Source organism: Motacilla alba, chromosome 7 (genome assembly GCF_015832195.1).
Source record: "Motacilla alba alba isolate MOTALB_02 chromosome 7, Motacilla_alba_V1.0_pri, whole genome shotgun sequence".
In the NCBI taxonomy this organism is placed as follows: domain Eukaryota; kingdom Metazoa; phylum Chordata; class Aves; order Passeriformes; family Motacillidae; genus Motacilla; species Motacilla alba.
Window position 1 is genome coordinate 11,677,680 of NC_052022.1, and position 23,051 is coordinate 11,700,730.

A 23,051-nucleotide genomic window follows, 5' to 3' on the forward strand; every position below is an offset into this window, starting at 1 on the left:
GGGACAACACCAGGTGTGTCACCCACAGCCTCTACCAAGAGACATCTCCCCATATCATCATATTCCTCACTGTTTGATTCCCAGATCTGGGCAGTTAGCAAGCTGCTCAAGGAGGCCATCCTTCCCCTTTTGTAAATATTATCACAATGTGGCGCTTTTTTTTTTTTTCTGGAATTCTCTATGGATTCCCAGTCACGCTGTACACTGGCACCAATGGTTTGGACAGTTCTTCAATGCAGCTTATGTTTGGATTGCTGGATCAAAACCTTTTAAGTTTACTCACTGCTAAGGTTAGAGCGGGCCAAACAAGAAACTTGCAGGAAGAAGAACTTCAGAATAATGTATTTTATGATTTTGAAGAAAAAAAGCACAAGAGGCAGGTATAATGATAAAATCAACACGCTAGCCAGTTCATAAAATGGAAACTATTGAAAAGCAGCTATGATGATTAGATATAAATCTGACTGCTTGACACTACTAAGTAGATGATGTCACTTTGAGTTTATTCTATTTATTTATCATAAAAATAACACTCCTGTCTCACCATTAATAATCTCCATGACTGCTACTGCTCACACCAGGTGTTATGAGCTGGACATTGCTGGATGCACTCAGCTTCCCCTTCAGTGTTACCACCTCTTCTTCTGTCAAGAAGAGACCCTTCCCAAGAGATGTTTATAAATTGTGACCAGGTTTCTTAACCCTGTTTTTATAAATGAAAGCAGATGTTTGGCAGGATTCATCTGATTCATCTTCAGTGTTTATAGCAATGGGATCACACTGGCACAATCCAGGGAATTCAGGATGCTGTGCACCCTATACTAAGCAAATATTTATAATAACTCGAATAAGGAAGACAGAGCTACACTGAAACTACTACAACCTTAGCCTATTTCACACTATTATTTCTGTTTTTTACATTTTTAGTCTATCTACAATAATCTGTCTTCAAGCCCACAAATTTCTTTTACAATGGGCAACATGTATCTATAGCACAAGGCTCTTGATGGAATTATTCTGTGGTAACACAGTTGTTTAGCTGATGCCTTATAAACAGACAGGTCAGGAGTGGTTATTCCATTCCCTGCTCAGGGTCAGCTGAGAGCAAATCCACGTTGAATTTCAGTGTCAGAGGAACCCCTGTCCTGAGATGAACCAGCAAAACTGTTTTATGGACAGAGTAAGGTTGCATTTATGAGAACACATGCAGAGGTTGAGTAGCGACTTTGTGTCATCCTGGGGAGGATCCCCATTCCAGAGGGGAATGAAGATGGTTTGCCTGTTAGACTTTTTAATCTCAGTTAATTGATTGCAAATTCATCTGAGGCAGTTAATGATTTGGAGAAGTTGATGGGATGTTTGTCTCAGGACATAATTATTTCTGTCATTCCTTCCTCAAGCTGAAACTAAATGTTGGTTAATTGTCACTGATTGATTAAAGTAGAACAATAGAAAAATTTTCCTCTGAAAGTCTGCGCTTGTCTTTGCTATGAAATACGGGAGTGCTTCTAGCCTGAGACAAAATCCTACTGAAGACAGCAGCTTCTGCTCGGTACAGTGAGTTTTAATTATATCCTTGGTATCTGTTGTCTCTTTAGTCCAACTGCTGTTGGACAGTCAGGCCTAGAGGAGGCAAGAAATGGGTCATTTTTGCCATGCTGTAGCCAGCAGCACTGAATATTGTGCCTCTGAACTGCTGCTGACCTCCCCCAACTACATCATGGGAAAAGCTGAAGTAAAGGCCCCCAGGAGGGCTGTGCAGTGAGGTTAGTTATTGCACTACAAAAACAAACCCACAAGCCTTCTTTTGCAAGTGCAGGTGCAGCAGTTTTGTGCTTTGGTCACTGAGATTGTCTTGTTTGAGGGTATTCATTCAAATAGTCTGTTTGTGCTTTCAGATGCTATCTCGTTCCTTTCTGGGAAGTCTTTATCCACAGCACAAGAGTACCCTCAGTGGGCAGATGATCTGTGTATTAGAGACTTGAAATTGGTGATTTCAAGTCTTAAAAAATTTGGAAATTACAGTATCTTAAACCATTTTCCTGAGTTGTGTGGGAAGGTGCTGAAATTGTCACATTCCTATTGGTCCCACTCAGGTTATTGTAAAGAATGTATTATTATAAAAAAAGAAGTTATAGAAATGTGCCCACTGTTATGTGGAAAATAAAGCCTCTAGGTTAGATATTAGGAAATCAGAAAAAGGTTCTTCCCCTAGAGGGTGACTGGACACTGGAACTGGCTTCCTGGGGAAGTGGTCATAACACTGAGCCTGCCAGAGCTCAAGAAGTGTTTGGACAATATCCTCAGGCACATGGTGAGATTCTTGGGATGTCCTCTGCAGGAACAGGAGCTACACTCGATGATCCTTGTGCATCCCTTCCAACCCAGGATATTCTGTATTTCCGTGATTTTTCTTCCACGTGCACATTTTGGACATTCCTGTAACTCCAGTACTTTTTGTCAAACAATTCTTAAGTTTATCCCTGGATGTGTAAGAAGAAAATGAAATCACAGACTTCAGTACTGCATGTCCCACCTTGAAAGAGATGGCTTCTCCCTGGTCCTACTGTATGGCTGCCAAGGAGAGCTAGACTGGGACTCATCACCCTGGGATTTATTCACACATCCTCCACTGTCTTGGTGATGTCAGTTTGCCTTTAAGTTTCCTGCAGTGTGAGGTGACTTGGTAATTTCCTAATGGTGATGGGATATTCGCATGTGTAAGGTGCACCCACGCTTCTGTGCCATCATATGAAGTTAATACAAATGTATTAATTCATTAATACAAATGTGTTAACTTGCCCCACAGGACTTGCAGAGACAAGAGATGACACCTTGTATAAGCAGGAAATCTGGGATATCCTGGTGGAGAAAGGAATATTGAGGAAATAAATGCATTTGTAACTAGCAGTAGAGGTCAGTCTCCACTCACCTCACCTCAACTTACCTTACCTTGCAGGGAACTTGGGAGGCTTGATTATTTGACTTGGGAATTGCTCTGCAAACACAATAAAAAAGAGTCTTAGAATTTGTTTATAAAAATTAAGGGACTAACATGTTATTAGAATAATTGTACAAATTACTGTCATTGCAAAATTGCTTTTATGTACAAATATTCCAGTTGGGAATAATTACAGTCAGACTACATGTAGCTAATAAAAGAAAACCACACTCCCTTTTCCAGTCTATCTTCTTAGTTATGAATTTGTTGTGTGAATCATCTAACTAGAGCATTTCTATAAGACAAATCTCATTTGATGGAAGCTTTACTCTGAAGCAAAGAAGAAATATTATAATAATAATAATGATAATAATTGCTTAAGTATTATTGTATTTTGAGTTTTTAAACATAGTGTTTGTGAAGGACTATGTGATTCTGCTGAGGTATTAAGCATCCTCTGAAGGACTATTGAAAGGTGTTTTGAGTACATGAAGCATCTTGAATTGTTTTCCTCTCAAGGAATTTAAAATGTCTCTAAAGTGTTTCAGGGAAAATGAAAGACTGTAATGTATTTCATACTTAGTGCTGTCCTACAACAGATAAATGCCCTGGAGTGGAGCATTTGAGTTCTTTCTATGTGCTTAACTGTGTCTAGTAATTATCCTGAAATTATTTCATGTCTGAAGAGTTTACATTGGAGAGGATGTGGCTACTTGACACTGTAACTTTGCCAGCTCCAGATTATAATAAAGCCTTTCCTCTAGAGTTAAAAATAACCACTTTTCAGCTGGCTTTTGCACAGAAGTCTCACTGGGGCAGGACAGCACATGCAGTAGAGCAGCACGCAGACCTTTTACCATGAGTCTCTTCAGGAAGTAGGAAGCTGTGGACATCCCACATGTGCTAGGGCATTACACATTTGGTAAAGACTTGGACATTGCCTTGAGCAGGAAGGGGATTATGGAGCATGTAGACTAAAACCTGGGTCAGGACCACAGTACCCCTTGCAGGATTTCATAGATTTGAAATGTTGGGGGAAGTGACTTCTGAATGTCTCTAATCTAAACTCCACCTCCAAACAGGGCTGGAGCCTACACTGGACTGCATCAACCATGGCTCTGCTGCTGTCGTCTTGAGGACCTCCAGGGATGGAGATGCCACAGCCTGTCTGGTAGCTTGTTCCAGTCCTCTGGTGAAGAAGTTTTTGTTAATGCTCAGTCTAATCTCCAAATGACAGCTTGTGGACATTGCCTTGACCACTGCTGCTAATGAGAAGTGCTTGACTTCATCACCTTTTTTAGTGCCTTTGCATAGTGGGCTGCTATTAGGACCTGTCTTGACCTCATCATCCTCAGACCCAGCAAGCCTAATGCCTTCAAGCTCTCCTCACAGGAGAGCTGGTCTGTGCCCCGAGTGTTTCAGCAGTTCACCTCCTGGGTCTGTCCAAATTCTCCACCTTGAACAAGACGCTCAAACAGGTGCAGTTCCACCAGCACCAGGGAGAAGGGGCGATAGCTTTCCTTGATCTCATGCATTATGAGGAATGGTTTGCCTCATTTGTGGCAAGGAAGAACTGTTGTTTTGTACTTAATCTTTCAAGACTGGGGTCCTCCTCATTAGGGCTGCTCTGTCGTCATCCGGTTCCCAGCCTGAACTGATGCATGGGGTTATTCCAGTGTGGTGCAGTGCTTTGCATGGCTCTGCAAAACCCAGTGAGGTTTCTCATGGCCTCAAGTTTCCCAAGGTCTTGCTGATCAAAGCACGGGTGCTCAGTATGCCAACCACCCCACCCAATTTGGTGGTGCCTGCAAATCTCCAGAGGGAGTCTTCTGCCTCTTGTTCAGGCTCTCAGGACTCCCTTTTCATGAGTAGAGAGGACACAGCCTTGGTCTGTGGAATCTATGGACTAGACATCTCTGGCACCTCTTCTGCTTTCCCACACCCACCCTTGGCAAAGCTGGCTGAAGCAGTCAGTTCCTGCTGCAGCCTGGCTCCTGGCCTCTCCTTTCGCTGCTCTCCTCTCCCTTCAAGTGCTGACACCAGTGTTTGGGGCAGGGTGGCAGACCAGGCTGGTGGGCGGATGTGGGATACACTCAGACATCACAGATATTTTTGGCCCGGCTACAATTTTTCAGCTATGAAGCAAAGCTTCCTCGGGCAGCAAAGCTGTGAGCAGAGCTGGGCTGTTGTCAGCTCTGAGTGACGATGCTTCACCTCCTGCCACTGCTCCCCACAAGGCTCCAGGCAGTGACGGTCCCCCCTCTCTGCCACCCTGGTGTGTGAGGGTGTGATGTATTCACGCCGCTCCAGCCAGGACAGGAGCGCAGCACAGACGGTGACCTCAGGCAGAGGGACCATAACTAACCTCCAGCCATGTTCTGGGCACAGCTGTTTGCAGAGTCAGTGTCTGCTGCTGGCCAAAAAGTACATGATTTTTTACTGCTGTTGTTCTTTCTCTTTTTTTTTTTTTTTTTTAAATCATGTGCTACTTTCCTACTTGTGCTGCTGGCTCTGGAGGTCTCTCTTGCAGCAATGTAAACACGGCTACTGTGTGTCCCCACGATTGTAGCCTGTAGCTCACAATGAGACAGCCAATGCCAATAGATGTATAATGAGCATTTAAAAAGCACTTATTTTGTCATCCAATCATCCATCTCCCTCATTGTGTAAATATTTTTTTTGTTTCCACAACAAAATGACTTTAAAAGAAATGTTCACCAGGAAGAAAGAAAATTTTGATTCTGGTGATAAAATCAGGACAGTCAAAATGATTAATATGACATTGGGGAGAGCTTGCAAATGAGGCTTAATTTCTGTGGCAAAAAGTCCTCGTGGATACATCAGCGCTATGTTGTGCCTGGAAATTTAGTGGCAGCTGGAAATTTGATGGTGACCTCTGATAAGTAAGAAAATGGTGAGGGTTTTAATGAATGACTTGAATAAGAAAATAAGCCAGTCTGTGTGGTATTCTTCCTGATATTTGTTTTGCTATTAAGTTTAGTTAATGTGGTTCTCATTGTGTCAGGATGATTGTGTTGACAGCACATCACAACATATGAGCATGGGGCAGTTTGACTGTCAGGGAAGGGGACACATTGCTCCACACTCACGAGGTAGAGCAGGGAGGTGACTTTAATAAGATGGCTTTTGGAAGCCTTTGGCAGGAGACGTCAGAGATTGTAATGACAGAAAGAGTCCTGGTGAACTTCTTTGCTCTCCTTTCTCAAACTGGCCACAGGACCTAAATGAATTCCTTTCTGTTCAACTTTTCTTTTTCTTTTTCTTTGTGAAAAAAATATTAGTCTGTAATTATATCTAGAAAATAGGGATGGCGGGAGGTGGCTTTAACCACAAAGTTTGGGAAAGTTACACTCATGGTGGATTACATTCACTGCAGTCTGTTCTTAGCCTCAGTTTATTAACTTGCACTGTTTATTCTGTGGCTCTTGTATCTTTGTTGTGAGGTTCAGGAGCATATTTTATGAAATGTTGATTTTCCATGTGCGTATTTATAGACTATGTTTGAGTCACCTGTTAATCTTCCTCTTGTAAAACCAAAATAAGCTCTGTGTTTCTGTCAGTATAAGGCACACTTTCAAGGCCTTGTTCATTCTCAGGTTTTCCAGTTCAGTGTCCTCCTTCCTGGCTGTAACACCACGACTACATTCATACTCCTGGTGGTAGCCACTGCCCAGAGCTTCTGTTCAGCAGAGGGCAATGGGAACGCATCTAGGCTGGTTTCCATCTCAAAAGTGGACCATGGAATAGATGAGGAGACCTTGAGGGTCAGTGGTCTACCTGTGAAAGCCTGTACTTGCCACTGGAAGCAGTCCCAAACCCTGTCAAAGGCAAAACAATGTTCTTTCTAATTTAAAGCAATAAGGGCTGTGTAAAAGCTGTTCCTTTCTTCATCCATAATATTGCTGTTGATTAAAACCTCAGATTTGCAGTCCTTTCTATTTTCTGGTGCCTTCAGTATTTTCCAGGGAAAGTTGAGCAAATTTAGCCAGTTACAGCCCAGTCACATTTCTTGGTTATCTTTGAGAGCCTCCTTCAATATAACTCCCCCAAGGATCCCCAAGCCAAAGGCTGGAAACCTGTGAGCTAGGATACACAGAAAGGGAACACAAAGGCACATGCTGACTATTTTTCATTAGAGCATATTTAGTGCTTGGGTGACCATCTCAGTAAGTCTCTGCAGCTCATTTCAGATCCCTGCAGTTCATCCAGATTCTATGGTCTGTGCATCAGGAGGGAGGTGGAGTAATCCCTGAATAACTGGCTGCTTTTGGGAGCTCTTGGGTACAGTATAATGTTCACCCTTGATCCTTTAAGTTTATCTGGGGCTTTGTGAACACAAAATTGCTAAACTGATATAGAACATCCTGTTAGACTTCCCAGAAGCGACTCAGATGCTTGTGATGGAAGTCATAAAGTCTGTTTCTTTTCAGTTTCAGAAGCAAGTGAAGTGTTTCACTTCTTTTACAGATCTGCAGCCATCTCTACAGTGTTACAATGCTCAAATCCATTTAGACCCTTGCCTAATGGGAACATTGTTCTTCCAGAGCAGAAAGGGAACTGAATATGTGACTGTATCTCAGTCACTTCACTGCAAATTCTGCTAGTTTGGTTTCAGGTGCTGAAAAGCTGATCAAAACCTCTCGACTCTCCAGTGAAGCAGATGAAAAATGTTTCCCACTCAGTGCTTAGCTAAAGGGATTGCAGTGAACAGTGAAGCAGCAGCATGAACTTTTGGACTGAACTCACTGGCACACTGCTTGGCTTTCCAGGTACAAAGATCCACAGGAAAATACACTTGTTTTTTAAATACCTTTTTTTCAACACAAAAAGTATCCCAAGGTCCCTTCATAGCATTACCTCAAGTAGAAAAATCCATCAAACAAAATATTCAATCAATCCCTTTTAATCATATGATCAAAGTATTTTACCATGGCAAATTGAACAAGCATCTAAAACAAGAGATGAAAAGCAATCAGCACAGCAAAGAAATTATTTTAATCTGGGAGGAAGTAGGAGAGTAAAGGGAAGTTTGGGTGACAAAGCCATGGTGGAGAAGACTTCTTCACTGAGGGGTTGTGTTAAGAGGAAGAGCAGATGCTGGGAGCCCCAGAGAGAGAGGTGCAGAGGACGATTTTCTCTGATGTGGTGGATTCTGAAGGCCAGGAGAAGGTATTTGATGTTGTGGTACAAACTTTCACACTGGGGGAAGAGCAGCAGTTAGACCAGAAAATGGCTGAGATTTCTTTCAGGAGAGGTAGACAAGGAACAAAGAAGTCCTTTTCTTCATCAGATTTGGCTTAGAAAGGAATGGGAAGGACAGGAACATTTGGAAGACAGAGTTGCTGCCAGAGTCTCTGTAAAATTAATTAGTAGATTTCACCTTATTTTTTACATTCATCAACAGGCTAGAGAGGATATGAGTGGAATTATTTTAAAGTAATTTTCACTCCAACATATGTACTTTCTAGAAGGATAGTAAAGAAAATATATCACACCAGACTTGATGGGATCCTTTGTTTCATACAGTATGGCAATTTACTTTTACACTGGACTTCATATTTCCCCAATAGGTGCATCGAACTACTTAAACTGTGGAAGGATATTTACTATTTAGAGAAGTCCTTGGACAGCTCTGCAAACTTTGCCTTGTTTCTCTGTCCAAGAGCTATATATAGTCTTTGCTTAATCAAGGTCTCAGATGTTGTGTGAGCAGAGCTAAATATTTTCAAGAGCATAAAAAGATAACTCCAGCCATTTTGCTTTGCTAGAGCCAGTGTTTGTCTGTGTAGTAACCGAGGATACTGTAAAGGCGCATTGATTTGTGCAATTTCTTACTCTGAAATTAACAAGCAGATATAAGCAGTGTATCCTAAAAACTTTTAGACTCATAACATCTCTGTAAATCTGCTTAGTTACCTTTCAGGCCACCTTGTTCCTTGTCTCAAGATCTGAGACCCCAATGACCATCATTATATTGCATCTGACTGTATTGGGCTTGACCTAACTATGATCTATAAATGTTATGACAATAGCAATATTCTATGATCATGGCAGGAGAATAGAAAATTCATCTGTCTGAAAAAACCCATCCGATGGTGAAATCTGACAGTGCTGACAAGTACCCTGAGCAAAGTGCCTTTTTCTCAGCTGAAATTTTACCAGGAACCTCAGGGATAGGAAGCCATCTCCTGAAAAACTGACTGAAAGATGTTTAATGACTCAGAGTAACTAAGGATCTGTTTCAGTGTCTGCTGGTGGATAGACAGTATGAAATGACTAAACAGGGAGTCTCTCTACCCTTTTGTTCCCTCCTGCCCAAACTATCAGAGCAGAGAAGGACTGGGAGGACATGCAGGTGCCCTGATAGCAGGGGGTTAGGAAAATGACAGCTATGGGCAGCTTTGTGGGTGAGGACCAGGAGCTGCAATTTTAAATGGAAAAGAAACAGATTTCTCCATACTGTGTGGGGGCGTTGAAAGGACAGGAGGGTTTCTAATGGGCTAGGGGTGAGTTTAGTCTCTGACACTGTTCTCTTCTTCATCCACCTCCATCCACCAAGAGGCAAACTTTGCCTCTTGCTCTCTCAGTTGGAAAACACCCCCTGACACAAGGTCGCATTAACTTGAGGCACAGGGCAGCCTAAGAGACAGCAGGGAGCTAAAGCCATCAGCTGTCGTTCATTCAAAGAAAACAGGGACCTGCGAGGAGCCTGAGCAGGGCTTTCACAGTGGTGTACGACGGCTTGGCTCGGTTTAAATCACAGCTCAGAGGGCAGGCGGCAGCCCCAGCACAGGGATTGCCCTGGACTGCCTCGGGGTTGGGGTGCCCGCCCCTCCCTGGTCCCTCACGACCCCTCACAGCCCGCTCCGCGCCAGGCCCGTCCCTCGGGGCCGGCGCTCCGCCCCGGGGCTGCGCGGCCCGTGCCCGCCGGGGGCCGGGGCTGGCGCTGGGGCGGGCCGGGGGAGGGCTCGCCCGGCTGCGGCGCCCCGGCCCGGCCAACCCGCGCCCGCCGGGGCTGAGCCATAAAAGCGCCGGGAGCCGGCGGGGCCGCGGCTCCAGTTGGCGGCAGCCGTGCCGGGCACCCGTGGGGCGGGCAGCGCGGCCGCCGCTCCGCAGCGCAGGGACCGCCGCCGGCCGCCCCCAAGATGCTGTTTTGGCACACGCAGCCGGAGCATTACAACCAGCACTCGACCGGCAGCTACCTGCGGTGAGTCCCGGGCGGCGGCGGCGGCCCTGGCACGGCGTGGGTGTTCGGTCGGGTGCCGCCGTCCCGCTGCCGCCCGGCCGCACTCCCGGTGCCCCGCCGCGCCGCTCCCTCTGCCTGAGAGACCGTTTTCCTTTTTTGCTTTCTCTTTTTCCTTCTTCATTTCTTTTAGCGCCTGCTTAGGCAGCTCTCCGCGGCGTTGCTCTCTTGCTTGTGCCGGGTTCCCTCTTCTCCGGGCTGGGGGAGCGCAGCTCCGAGGGAGGAGGTGCGGCAGCGGCCGAGCGCTGTCAGAGGTTTGAGGAAAACGCCTGTTGGCAAATTGAGAAGGCACCCCGTTTTCTGGGGATGGGGTTTCTTAGTCTGCGTTTTAGGACGATGTGTGAAAAGCGCAGAATTTCACTTTCTGAACTTGTCTAAACCAGCTTTTTCCTGCCTCCGCACAGTTGCGTTCAATTAAATGTGCCTAATTTAAGTACAAGGGCTGCTAAACAATAGTCTGTGACATGTGTAGCACAAACCCGCGTTTCCTCCCTCCCAACGATGTCAAAGCAGGCAACTTTGGGAGTTCCCTTTTTGCTGGGTGCTTGTGAGTTATTTGCTTTCTGAAGATGTAAAGTTCGGCTGTCAGCTGGTGGCGATTGCTGGAGTGGGATTTTGCTGAATTGTGGCAGTGGAGAACCTGCCTATGGCCCAAGAACCCTGACTTTCGAATGTACCCCCAAATAACCACTCTTGAGAGAACATTGAGTTTGTCTGGGGAAGCTCTTCGAATGCAGATAATGCTTCTCTTTCAAGGAGACACGCTATCTTGACTATTCCTGCTGCCTGTCAGTGTACTTGCAAAGAAATTTTATTTTGGACTAAATAATAATCTCCCATTATCAGATGATACAATATTGGGAGATTCTTGCCTTCTGGCAGCTTTTCTTTTTCTTCGTACAAGATACTTCGTCTCCTCCCTCTATGTCAATAACTCAGTTTCACAACATGTATGTGGCAAAAGTCTCGTTCTCTCTTGCTTTGCACTTGCAAATCTGATTAGTTTAGGACAGTGAAAATGGTACAAGCAGAGAAGCATCAGCATATTCTCCATTAGAGGGTGTTTACGGTGGTCAGGCTGCTGCATTAACTCCATGGATTGGTAGCAGGAGTGCTGGAAGATCATCAGGTCTGGGTCAGGCTTTACTCCGCAATTTAAATTCAGTTTAATGGGCCAGAAAACATACTAGCTTATTTTTGCTGGCTTGATGCTAGCTGGGGCATAGAGGATATCTGTTCTGTCAGGAAGGCTGCTGGTATGGAGGTGACCTATTGGTGTTTTAGGAACGAACTTCAGCTTTAGTGAGTACCTGTGTCTGTTAAATGGTGGGTTTGGTCTGGGATTAAAATCCCTATAGCCGCTTTTATGGCAACAATGCCCTCAGGTGTTTTAGGGCAGGTTGGTTGAACAAAACCCTTGTTTTTTTATGTAGAGATGGCTGATTCTGGCCAATTCACTTTCCATGAGAATGTGTCAAGACATGCATTTCTAACAGGGGCATTTTTCTGCTGAGCAGTGCCTTTCTGAAGGCTTTCCATACCGCCTTGTAGTGACTACAGGAAACTGAAATAGTACAATATTCGAAGTTGCTGTAAGAAAAGTTTGTATAAGTTATATCTTACAGTGATCAAGAGCTTTCTGTGTATTCGGGACATCGTGTAAGTTTTGCTGTACTTCAGTGGTTATTTGTAGATGGAGCGAGCTGATGCTACAGAAAAAAAGTCTTGTAAATTTTCATTCATTTTTTATGAAAACGCAGTATGTGTTTTACCCTCTGTTCTGTCAGCTGACTGAACTCTCAATTAGCTTTCTCCCCTTCCAGGTATGCAAACTAATTGTTATTTAAATCTAGAACTGTAAATCTTTAGCATAAGGGTGAAAATTTGGAGAGTTTTAAGGAGTTCAACTTTTTTTTTTTTAAGGGTAAGAACTGTTGTAAGAGCCTGTTTTTCCCTAAATTTGATTTGCAGCTCTTGAGTGAAGAGTTGAGTAAGTGTTGTGATGGCTTATATACTTAAAACTTCTTTTGACCTCATTCTAGGTTCCAAACACTTATTATAAGGTCGAATGCTTAAGAAGGTCTTGACCCAAAGCACTTATACCACAGGCCATTAGTTTAAATGCTCTAGGAATAAAAAAGTGATTAACTTGTGTGGCTTTGTTAGAGCTTAAATATGGTGAAGCTTTCCAGAAACCAAGTCATGGATTCCTCCATGCTTGCAGTATTCAGCAGTCAGACAGCTGTGCTGGCAGGTGTAGGGGTGCAAAGAACCTCATGTGAAACATGGTATTTAAATTTTTACTTCCCCTTGCCTGAAATTCTCAGCTGTTTCAGGTGAGTATATGTACAAATTCCTCACCACTAACTGTTAAACCCAGGCCACATTTTGTGCACTGTTTCTGCCGAGCTGCAGAAGTTTTTGGGCGCTGGAGTTTTTGACCTGTTCTCATCTGTAAAGCCACAGGCATCCAGAGAGCATTGTGCAGAGTGGGTTAGGAGCAAATGTTGGCATCCTTAGGAGCAAATGTTGGCATCCGGGCTGAGTGAGATGACTCCGATGACTCCGGAGCAGTATCAGATCCTGCATGTGTGTGGAGCAATGCTATCTATTTCAGAAATCTACTGCAGGCATTTCTGTCACTTCATTGCTGTAGTAAATCATCACAAGGGAAAAAAAAAAAAACAAACCTCTCTGTGGCAGCAGTTAGGCAAGAGCAGTGATTATGTCAGTAATGCCAGGAAGCAAATGGGGCTGGATGCCTTCGAGTGGCTGATAGTGCTGGGGGCGTGGGGTTGGAAGAGAGAATGGAAACAGAGATGGGTGTTTCTTTTCTTCCGTCTGCATCTGAAATGGCACAGTTTGCTCTCTGGCATTGTTTGCTATTAAACAGGGGTACCTGTGTCTGAACCAGGCACTTGAGCAGTTTACTCTAAACTGGTGCGCTGTTTCACTGATGACCTGGGTAGCCTTCAAGGTTGTGAGTGCTATAAGTGGATCATTAACTGAACAGGCAAGGAAAAAATTCTTAATGCCCTTTCAGGTTGCGTGCCTGTACGTGCTGGATAGTTTTTCTTAGAGCATTTTGTGCATGGGGTTGTCAAAAGGAGCAGAACCTACAGCCTGTGTGAAGAGAATTTCAAGTCTTCACACATCTGGAAGAAATAGAGGAGAAAAAGAATCACTTGTTCTGAATTGTCACCGCGTTCAGTATAATTCTCCTAATTTGGAAGGGTATTAATGTTTTAAGTAAGTGTACACAATGATCAGCAGTGTTAGTGGCATAGGAAGGCTAATGTGTGTCAGTGTCAGACAGGCTGAGATAAGGATGCTTATTCCTGACATCTCATTTTGTGCTAATGAAATCATTTGTTGAGCTCTCAGCCTTGCTAATACCAGTTCTGCTTGGGGATTAGTGTGGGTTGGGATCAGCCTGGGACTAAATCAGCAGGCAGGTCACTATCAGCATTTTGTAAAGAAGTGGGAGCTGGGGCTGTGTGCAGGTCCTAGTGGAGCTGCTCCCACGCACCTGTGTGTGCATTTACAAAGGTAGCCCACTGCTGACTTTAAGAGCTGTGTGATTCCTTGGGACCCCGTTTACTAGAATGCAGGGAGATATTATGAATCAATTAATCCAGCCATTCATGCAGTCATTTACCTGAATATCTCCTTTGTACACCAGAGCTGTGTGTGCTTCCCACTCATGGCTGCTACTTGAAGACATTTTACTGATCTGACATTTGGCTGTCAAAGTGCCCTTTCTTGCTTTTTTTTTTTTTTTTTCTGAAAGGCTTTCATCTGAGAACCTGAGAACTCTTAATCAAATATGTCCACAAGGATGAAGGATCTATTTTTGATCTGTTTTTTCCTTATCAAGAAGACTGCTTAACTGAAAAGTGAATCTGATTTATTTCTTAAAAACTTGCATTAATTCTCAGGCACACTCTGTTTTGCCAGTGCTATGTTATTTTGTGTGCAGTGCTGATATCTTAGATGCAGAAGTTGCCTGGTTACATTAAACAGGCCAAACTCTTCCTCTTTTAGCCATTTTAACCTGGTGTTTCTCCAGACACCACCCCTGGTTATCTCAGACCATGAGAACCAGATGCAGGTTGAGGCTAGAATAGCCCATAAACTCTTTTTGACTGTGTGTAACTTGTACGTTGCAGAGATGTCCTTGCGCTGCCGATCTTCAAGCAGGAAGAGCCGCAGCTGTCTCCTGAGAACGATGCCAAACTACCACCCTTTCAGTACATCCTCTGCACAGCCACCTCCCCCGCCGTGAAACTGCACGAAGAAACTCTGACCTACCTCAACCAAGGTAGGGTCTGCAGTACACTGAAGAAGAGGATGTTTCTTGGGAACAGTTAATGAGATTTGATCCCATACTTTGCCTTACTGGGAGGGCAGCGGGATGGGAAAAGAGGGATAGGAGAGGGGCGGGGGGGTGGAGGAAAGGAGAAATATTTCGTTTTCCACATTTAGATACCAGATTATCAACTATTTTAAAATAATGAAATACCACTGATTTAACTGTTGACCTAAGGCAGTGCTACAGCATGTACAATTCCCTGTGGCCAAGTACTGGCTTGATCTCAGACAACTTAAACTGCAGCCTCCTGCCTTCATCTCACAAGGCCAGACTGCTGAAGCAGATTGGACTGGGGAGGGCTCTTACCACTGCAAGTCCCCCAGCACTGCTGGAGGGCATAGCCAGGGAATGGTTTAGCAGGTATCCAAGGGCTGCTCTGAGGTCTGGGCAGAGTGACATCTCTCCAACAGGCTGGCTGGTGGCTCTGCTCAGTGCCTGACTTGACAAGTTGCCAGGGTTCAGTGAAGCAAGGTCCTATAGCCGACCTCACAGACTGGTTCATACTCCTGGATAAACACTTTGTTTCTCTGTGTTCTTTTCTCCCCTTTGACAGCATTTGTGCAGACACATCTGTGGTTGGTATTTGGCTGTAGATTTGCAGAACCTCCTATGTGTGGGTCTTGAGCGGATCAGACCTCTCCATGCACAGATTATGCAAAAACATATTTTTGCTCATTTTCTGCCAGGCTGTAAAAAAGGGCCTAACAACAAGCTGAAGGCTGTCTGCCCTCTCACTGAGATCATCTCCTGCCTCAGGATACTGCCTCGTCTCTAAGCTTCATGCACTGAGGAAGATGCTCACTTGGGTGCCTCCCTGGATAGGTTTCTCTTAACGCTGGTAGAAATTGGAGCCCTGACCTCCCTTGGACTCTGACCTCAGGTGCAGCTGGCTGCTGGATCTGTGTTGGCAGCTGGTAGACCCATAGAACCCTCACAGAAAGATCACTGAAGTACTGCAGGCTCTCCCCAAGGAGCCAGGTGTTTCCTGTCACATAAGCTGGCACTGTTCTGTCTCTCAGGATCAAAAGATGCTTGGGATATGTGACTGTGTCATCTCAGTTTATTCATCTAAACACAGCAGATCCCAGGAGGTTATAATGGGGCATATCAATTGTGAGATTGAGATGAGTCTTCCTATGAAACACAATTCTTTCCTGTATTGGAATAAAAGATTTTTTTAAAGTGAAAATCTGTTGACAGCCAAGTATTTTAGTATACTTGAAGCAGTGCCTACTTTTTTACCTTGGCAGGGGAAAAGTTAGACAAGTCTTAATGCAATACCATGAGTTTTTTAAAAAAACTCTGTGACTGGAGCAATCCTTATTTTCCTTTGCAAAGTAAGACTGTTACTGCCTTTTATATAGTTTGCTTTATATGTTGTGGTAGGCTTTGTCCTGCTTACTATTGCAAGGAGTTGTCTACTGCTACATCCTGACAGTGCTTCCTGCTTCATTGTCATTTCTTGGATATCCTCTATCTTTCATCCCTCAGGGTGAGATGTGTCTTTGCAGACTACAGAAGAGCTTGAATCTGGGCAGGCCTGGAGGAGCAAAGCAGAGATGGGGCTGGCAGGAGCTGTGCAGAGGGGCCGAGTTGGGAAGCTGGGGTGTCTGGTTTCTGTCAGTGGGCTATTGGTGAGAACGTTGCCATGGGTTAAAAAGGGATGAGGATTTCAAGGCTCTGTCAGAAAATGAATCCCCTTAGTAGAGTTATGTTCTATGAGCTTGAAGAGGTGTGTGAAGGGGACCTCGAGGCAGCTGAGGTTTCTGGAACCAATGCTTGTGGCATGGAGAAGAACTGGCTGACTCCAAAGCACTGTGACCCAGCTGCAATGCCACATCTCATGAAGCAATTTAAGACCATTCCTTATACCTTATCAGCTTGTGCTGGCTGTAAGCAAAGGGACACCTCTTGCACCTTAACCTCCCTCTGTGTTTATCATGGATTGGCCAAGCACTGTTACATAAAACTTCCCTTCTTGAGTGTTGTGATGGATTACTTTAGCAAATGGGTAACTTCATTAATGAATGTCCCTCTGCCCTGCCTGTGTGTCAGTCATGGCTGGCTTGTTGTAAGGTAGGTACAAAGTCAGTGGCTGTCCCAGCAGCACCAGCAAAGCAATTCATATCCAGTGTGGTTGCTTTCTCAAATTGTGAGTAAGGGCTTTGGGATTTTCTCCTTGCTGGGGGATTCTTGCTGCTTGCTGTTCAAATGTTCCTTCTCAGCTTTAGCTGTTCAGCACTCAGTTATGACCTTGTGTCACTGTGAAGCAGCTCTGCTTCCTGCCCTGAAACACATTCTCCACACGTGACTGGTTCAGTGGTGGTGAGTGGACCAGCTCAGGAATGTCCATATGCAGAACTGCATGGAAGAAAGCTCTGTCAAACCTGACCTGTGAGCTGTGGAAAGCTGGAAGTACTGCGGAGCAAATTGAAGGCCAAGTTGCATAGCAGAGATAGAAGAGCAATCAGTGGAGAGTTTCACATGTGATCTGAAAAGACTTCATATGGGCTGGGAAGGAGGACATTCCAGTGTCTCTGTGTGTGTGCAGGTGGGAGAAGGCTCCAGACTTGTGAAGCATAATGGCTTCTCTTGCTCCTTGCAGGATAGACCTAGAGGGTGGTCAGTGGTGTTGAGGAGGAAGGTGTCTTTGGCCTGGACTCTCCCCAAGGATGGAGGCTGAGAGAACTCTGGAGCTGGAAACCAGAGAGGAGTGTTTGCACAAAGGGGCAGGGGAAGGATTTGTGTGAGAGCATAAGAGTGAGCTTAGCTGTTAAGTTGACTTGGGGACATTCAGCAGTGGCAGAGTCCCAAGTTTGTCTGCTCCAGTTTGAAACCATGAGTGCTCTCTGGCCACAACTCTAGAACCAGCCTGTAAATGAGGTAACTAGAGTCAAATCTGTAGCTTGGTTTCCAAAGACTGACTCATTACACTTGTCAGTCCCAATCTCTTTCCTCTCCTGCCTTCCCACATTCCTTGGGAAACTGGAGCCAAATTGAACACAGTATTAGTTTGTTGATCCTTAGGGCAGTTCCTTCATTAATAGGTCTTTACTGGATCTCAGGAGGATTACTCATCTGATGGGACAAAGTACAGGCTTATTAGTATGGTGTCTCAATACCACTCCACCTTCAGTCCATGAGACTGGTAAAGGTGCTGTCCTTGCACTGGAAGTTGCTGCTGGCATTTCTCCTTTGGTCAGGGATCACATCTGTCAACAGAACTACACTGTCCAAAAGTCTGCAGCACAAACATTCTAACATTTCTGGAACTAGCCTGCCTTTTAGCACTCTTTCAGTGTCTCTTGTGGATAGGGATTTTCAAACACACAATCAACCAGCAACCATATTACAAACCACTGCTTCAGCAAGATGGCTTGATGCAGTGCATATTCCATGGTCTGCAGTCATAATGGGGTGTGGTTTGAACATGGCTGGTTGAAACCAGTTTCAAACACAGACAGAATTGGACGCAATGAAAGGTGGTTCCAGAAATGGCAGCAGAAGGAATGTGGAGGAAACGAGCACTGTGTACAGTAGATCTGAATGTTAATAAATTTGAGGAATAAAGTCATTATTGTAAAAACCAAAATGTCAAAAATCACAAAAACCTGAAAGTCATTGCCCAAGGGAATCAGCTTGTAGTGCCAGAACCACATGTGTACTGTGAGCTGTTCAAGTCATGATTTTGTTTCATGACCAGTGTTGGGCTGGCTCAGAACTTTATATGTTAATTACTTCAAATAGAGGGAGGCTAAGTTTGGTGGCAGAGGGTCACTGAGAGCTGTGTGAGAGATCCAGCCCAGTGTCCCAGTGGTACTTCAGAGTAACTTGCAGTCATCTGCCTGTAAAGTTTTCTTGGGCTCCGTTCAGCTCTCCCGATCTGCAGTGTGTGACTTGTGGTTCTTGGCTGTGCAAAGACTTTAGTGTGCAGCTGGCTAGGGTTTGGAAGGCTGGACACCCCTGCTTTATGGTGTCTTCCAGGAGTCAGCCTTAGTGCCAGTCCTAGATGGTTCAGAGGACAAGCAAGCCAAAAACCTAGGCCATGAAGGAAAATCACTAATACCTGAGAGAACTTGTGATTTTGGGAGTGTTGCTGTTGAGGTGCATTAGCAAGTGGTGCTTCATAAACCTAATGATGGACTTGAGTCTGGGTCACACCTAAACAAAAGCCCAAATTTCAACCCCAGGTTGCCAAGGTATATATCCAGGTTCAAGATATGTATGCATAAACTGGTACATTTAAAATGGTGCTGCATGTAAAATCTGTTGGGTATTGTCCTGCCTCAGCTCAACTGCAGATGTGCTCTGGTTGCTTCTCCAGAGAAAGGTGCAGGAAGCACTGGGCAAGAGGATGCTTTGGAGTAGATGCCTAATTGTTTGGGTAGGAAATGAAATTGCTTACAGCAGGAGGCAGAAGAGAACCTTTGCCTCCTTTAAAAAGTCTAAAGCTCAAGTTTGGTTGCCTAATCTACAGCAAGACAACCCAGTTTTAAACTCTGAGATTTACAGTAAATGAAAAAAGCTGTTTTATATTGACGTTAACTCCTACGTAATTGAATTTTTATGGGGTCACAACTGCCTGGATGTTCATACTTTTCCTGGAACAATTCTTTATTTGCCTAAATGGAGTGTAGAGAAAGCTGAGTGACCAGCTCTGGCTGGCTGTGCTTCTGGTTTAATTATAGCTCTGTTTATGGGGATATTTTTGCTTTGTCCCGTGCTAGGAGCTACCTCTTTTCCTAGCAGTGACTGCCATCACTGACCAGGCCCTGGACATGTGTAGGAGCTCTGCTGCTGGTGGCTTCTCCCATGTGGACAAATGTGCCACCCTTGCCTGAGATCACAGGCTCAACAGTGGCTTTGTGCCATTGACACTGTGCATACCAGCTGCTCCCTGGTTCCTGCCCACCCACCCGTGCACCCTTTTCCCTAATTGTTATGGGATGCCATACTGCTCCTTGACCCCTTTCCACTATGTTCTTGGTTTGGATGGTTTAAAAAATGAAATGGCTGACAATGCTAATTTGTCTTTCCCATATTTGAAAGGGGCTTTTGGTGTTTTTGGTTCTTTTGGTGCACTTCATCTTTGGAGAAGGAATTTGTCTCCTGCCTGACTTTGAAAACAGCTCTGAGTAGGTTCTGGTGTCTCAGCTGAAGCCATTAATTGTGCTAGAAGCAATTTCCCCATATGTTTGGCAGCTCTGTCTTCACTTGGCAGCCCAGGATAAACAACCCTGTCTCCAAACCACACCATCCCAAAGCTCACTATGAATCTTGCTTCAGATGACAGGGCACCTCTGTGTAAGTAGAGCATCTGACTTCTGTTGTCCCGAGGAAGCTAGAATCTCAGTTGTCTTTTAACCAAGAGGCTGTTTTCTATTCTTTTTGTAATCCTTTCTTCTGTTGCTAACATCTGGATGAAATTCAAACGGGATTGTGAGCTTGCTGGATTGTAGCCTGTGCACAAATCCTACTGGAAGCCCCTAGACTGCATTTTGTTCCCCCATAAATCTTCAATATCTGTGAAAAAAGGGAGTGCTCAGAAGTTCCTCAGAGTGTGGTAAGAAGTATGAAAATGCTGGGAAGATTTTTTTCCTGATATTCCACATAATTTTTTTACTTTACCTCATTATCCATATCTATTTGAGAGTCCTTTAATTATGAGAGAGAATTTTTTGCCTTGATTTTACAGGATTTGATGTTTGTGTGAATGTTACTGTCAGTGTGAGATGATGTAGAAGTTTTCCAATTAGCCTCCCCTAATTTGTGCCTTAAAAGATCACATTTTAGGTAGCAGTAAGAAGCTTGAGAAATACTGTAAGTTTGGCCTGATAATAATGTATATTATTAGGAATAATATACATTTTTATAAGAGAATATACTTTTTTTGGCTAAAGAGGTAGGGGAAAAAAAGCACCTTTTTTTCTCTTGTTTGCTTCCTATGAAACATTTATTATGTGTCCCTGAAACTAGACAGCAAGCAGTGGAATTCCTCCTGTCCCAGCTTGGTGCCATGTTCCTGACTGGTGTGGAAGGTACGTTGAGATCCTGTGTCCTTCCCTGCCCTGTGGTAGCAGCCTGATTGAGCAGCCACGGGTGGGAGTGGGACTGGGACTGGCTTCTCCCAGTTTCCTATTGCAGAAATGTCCTGAAGGAAGGAACTTAACCTGAGGGCATCTAAGGGAGCTCCTAGGTGGCATCAGGAGTCATACTCAGCTCTTCTGCGTCCCTCGTCAGCACCCTCACCCAGGACCTTTCATTTTAGTTATCTGAAACTCAAGTAAATATTACACACAAAGCTACTCCTTCAAAGCTATAAAACCTGTTGTCCAAATTGACTTAAAACAGGTTGAAACCAGAAAAAGCCTGTATTTTTTACTTACCCAGAGAGGGTTGAGGTTTTCTGAGCTGGACAGATGTGACTGAGATAATCCTGGGTGTTTCAAGTACATGCTAAAGAAGTGGAAATACAGGAAGAGATTATTTTCGCAGGGTAGGTATTTTTACAGCTTTCCATTGGAGGTCCATACATTTTTTACGGATTAATTTGTATTAAAAATCAAAATTTATAACATGGTTTAGCTTAGGTGAGATCAAGTGGAAACCTGTGCAAAAGAAACCCAAGTGCACACAGTGAAGTTAGCAACTAGAAGTGTTTTTGTGTCAACTGGCTTGTTTTGAGTCCTTGATTCAAAGTGAGACTGTATTCTTTGGGGGTTTAAATGCACCTCCCTCTCTTGAGTGGAAACCATTGTGAATGAGGAGTATTTCTGTTAGTGCCTGTTAGCTATGAAGTGTCACCACTGTAAAATAGACCATCTTCAAAAGTCTGTGGAGAGTAGGACTCAGAAAAATGTTCATATAGTAAATGAGCAGTGAAGTTTTCCTGCAGCAAACTTGGCTCTGAGACAGCTCTTTGGCTTTCCCACAAGAAAGAGGTAGGGAAGTAGAAGAAGGAGGCAAGGAAAACCCCCTGGAGTTGGGGGCACATTGTAAAAGGAGGAAAAACATAAAAGGGACCTTATGATGGTGAAGCTCTGTGGTGTGGTGATAGAATTAGGAGTTGAATTGCTGTGCTGTGTTCCTCCTGTAGCACTGCTGCCCTGATGGTAGGGGCAAGCAGAGCAGGAATCCTCAGTGTTGAACTCCTGGGTACCAAAACATGGTGGACCTAAGGGGGCTTTGTGCAAGAGGAGAGGCAGGAGGCAGATGAAGGCCCAGACTATCGGTGCTAAAGCAAGGCATGTGTAAATTGTGGTTCTGAGTGCCACAGTTCAAGCAAATTCAGAAGGAGACCACACAAAAGAGTTAATGAACATTGGTCATGGCTGGGCAGCTCAAAGTAGATGCAATCTGGACACTGAATACCAGAAATTGAGAAGATATGGTAAGGAAGAAAAGGCTGGCTTTACTGACCCTGCTGCATCTCTGGCCACTGTGTTGAAGATGGGATGTGGGGCAAGATGGGCCTGCCGTGTTAGAATGACTCTAGTGTTCCTTTTGCATTTCTTGGCCCACAGCTTGTCCTCCTTTGCAGGATTTCCATGTTCCTAGCATAGTGGGAACTTCCAGGGTGGCCTATTGTGTAGCTGGTGAATTCAAAATATCCACTGGATAAACATCTACAGCGTCTTGTCAAATGAGGCTACAGTAAGCAACTGCAGAATATCTCACTGTCATTTGTGGTTCAGGGATTGAGGGTTCTGCTTTTGCTTCTTGTCCTGCAGAGTGTCCACACATGGGACACTTGAGAAAGTCTTATGCTAATTTTTATTTTAGCTTGTGACTGGCTAAAAAGGTGTGTGTCATCAAGCATGCAAGTTCACGTGCCAGCTCTGCCACTCTTGTCTGTTTATCCTGAGGGTTCATTAATCTTTCTTGTCAGAAAAGTCTTTGTGTATGCCTGATGCCCTTAATAGTTGTGTTTGGCTGTTCCAAAGGTGATCCTCCTGCCTGCTGGATATGCTTTGGTTTGGTATGATAAATGCTTGGGGTTTTTTTTCCCTCCCCCTCCTTCTGCATGGTGCGTTTGACTGTCAGCATTCCTTTGCCTTTATCTGTGCGCTCTTTAGGATGTCCATATAAAGTTGCTAAATGGAATTTTTATTGGCTTGGCTTAATAATCAAACAGTTTCCGGCCTGGTTCTGTCTAGTGCTGTGTGGATCCATTCTGTGAAAGAGGACACTCTGTTGTTTTTTGGAGTCTTTTTTCCCTTTTCCACAGACTTTTGTTGGGGATATTGCTTATTCAAAGTTTAGGGTTTAATTAATTTCTGGAAAGCCTGCTTTGTTAGATTAAGGCCTGAGTCATATCAGCCTGGAACATCAACATCCTAATTGGAAATTAATGTATTGTATCGGTGTATTGTGCAGAAAACCACAAAATGCATAGTGCAAGTGGCCTTTGAAATGCAACACCAAAACAAAGAAAAGCAAACAGGATATTGTGGTTGTGTAGTAAAATGACATTT

The 23,051-nt window shown here is 44.3% G+C and overlaps 1 protein-coding gene across 1 annotated transcript in view; it reads left to right on the forward strand.

Annotated features, from left to right (window-relative positions):
• The first annotated feature begins 9,982 nt into the window (after positions 1-9,982).
• Positions 9,983-23,051, forward strand: part of TFCP2L1 (transcription factor CP2 like 1) — a 35,350-nt gene continuing 22,281 nt past the window's right edge. The window contains exons 1-2 of the mRNA XM_038142847.1: positions 9,983-10,169; positions 14,375-14,526. Of these exons, the coding sequence (XP_037998775.1) occupies positions 10,108-10,169; positions 14,375-14,526 (214 nt within the window). The 5' untranslated portion in view covers positions 9,983-10,107. The remainder of the gene's footprint in view (positions 10,170-14,374; positions 14,527-23,051) is intronic.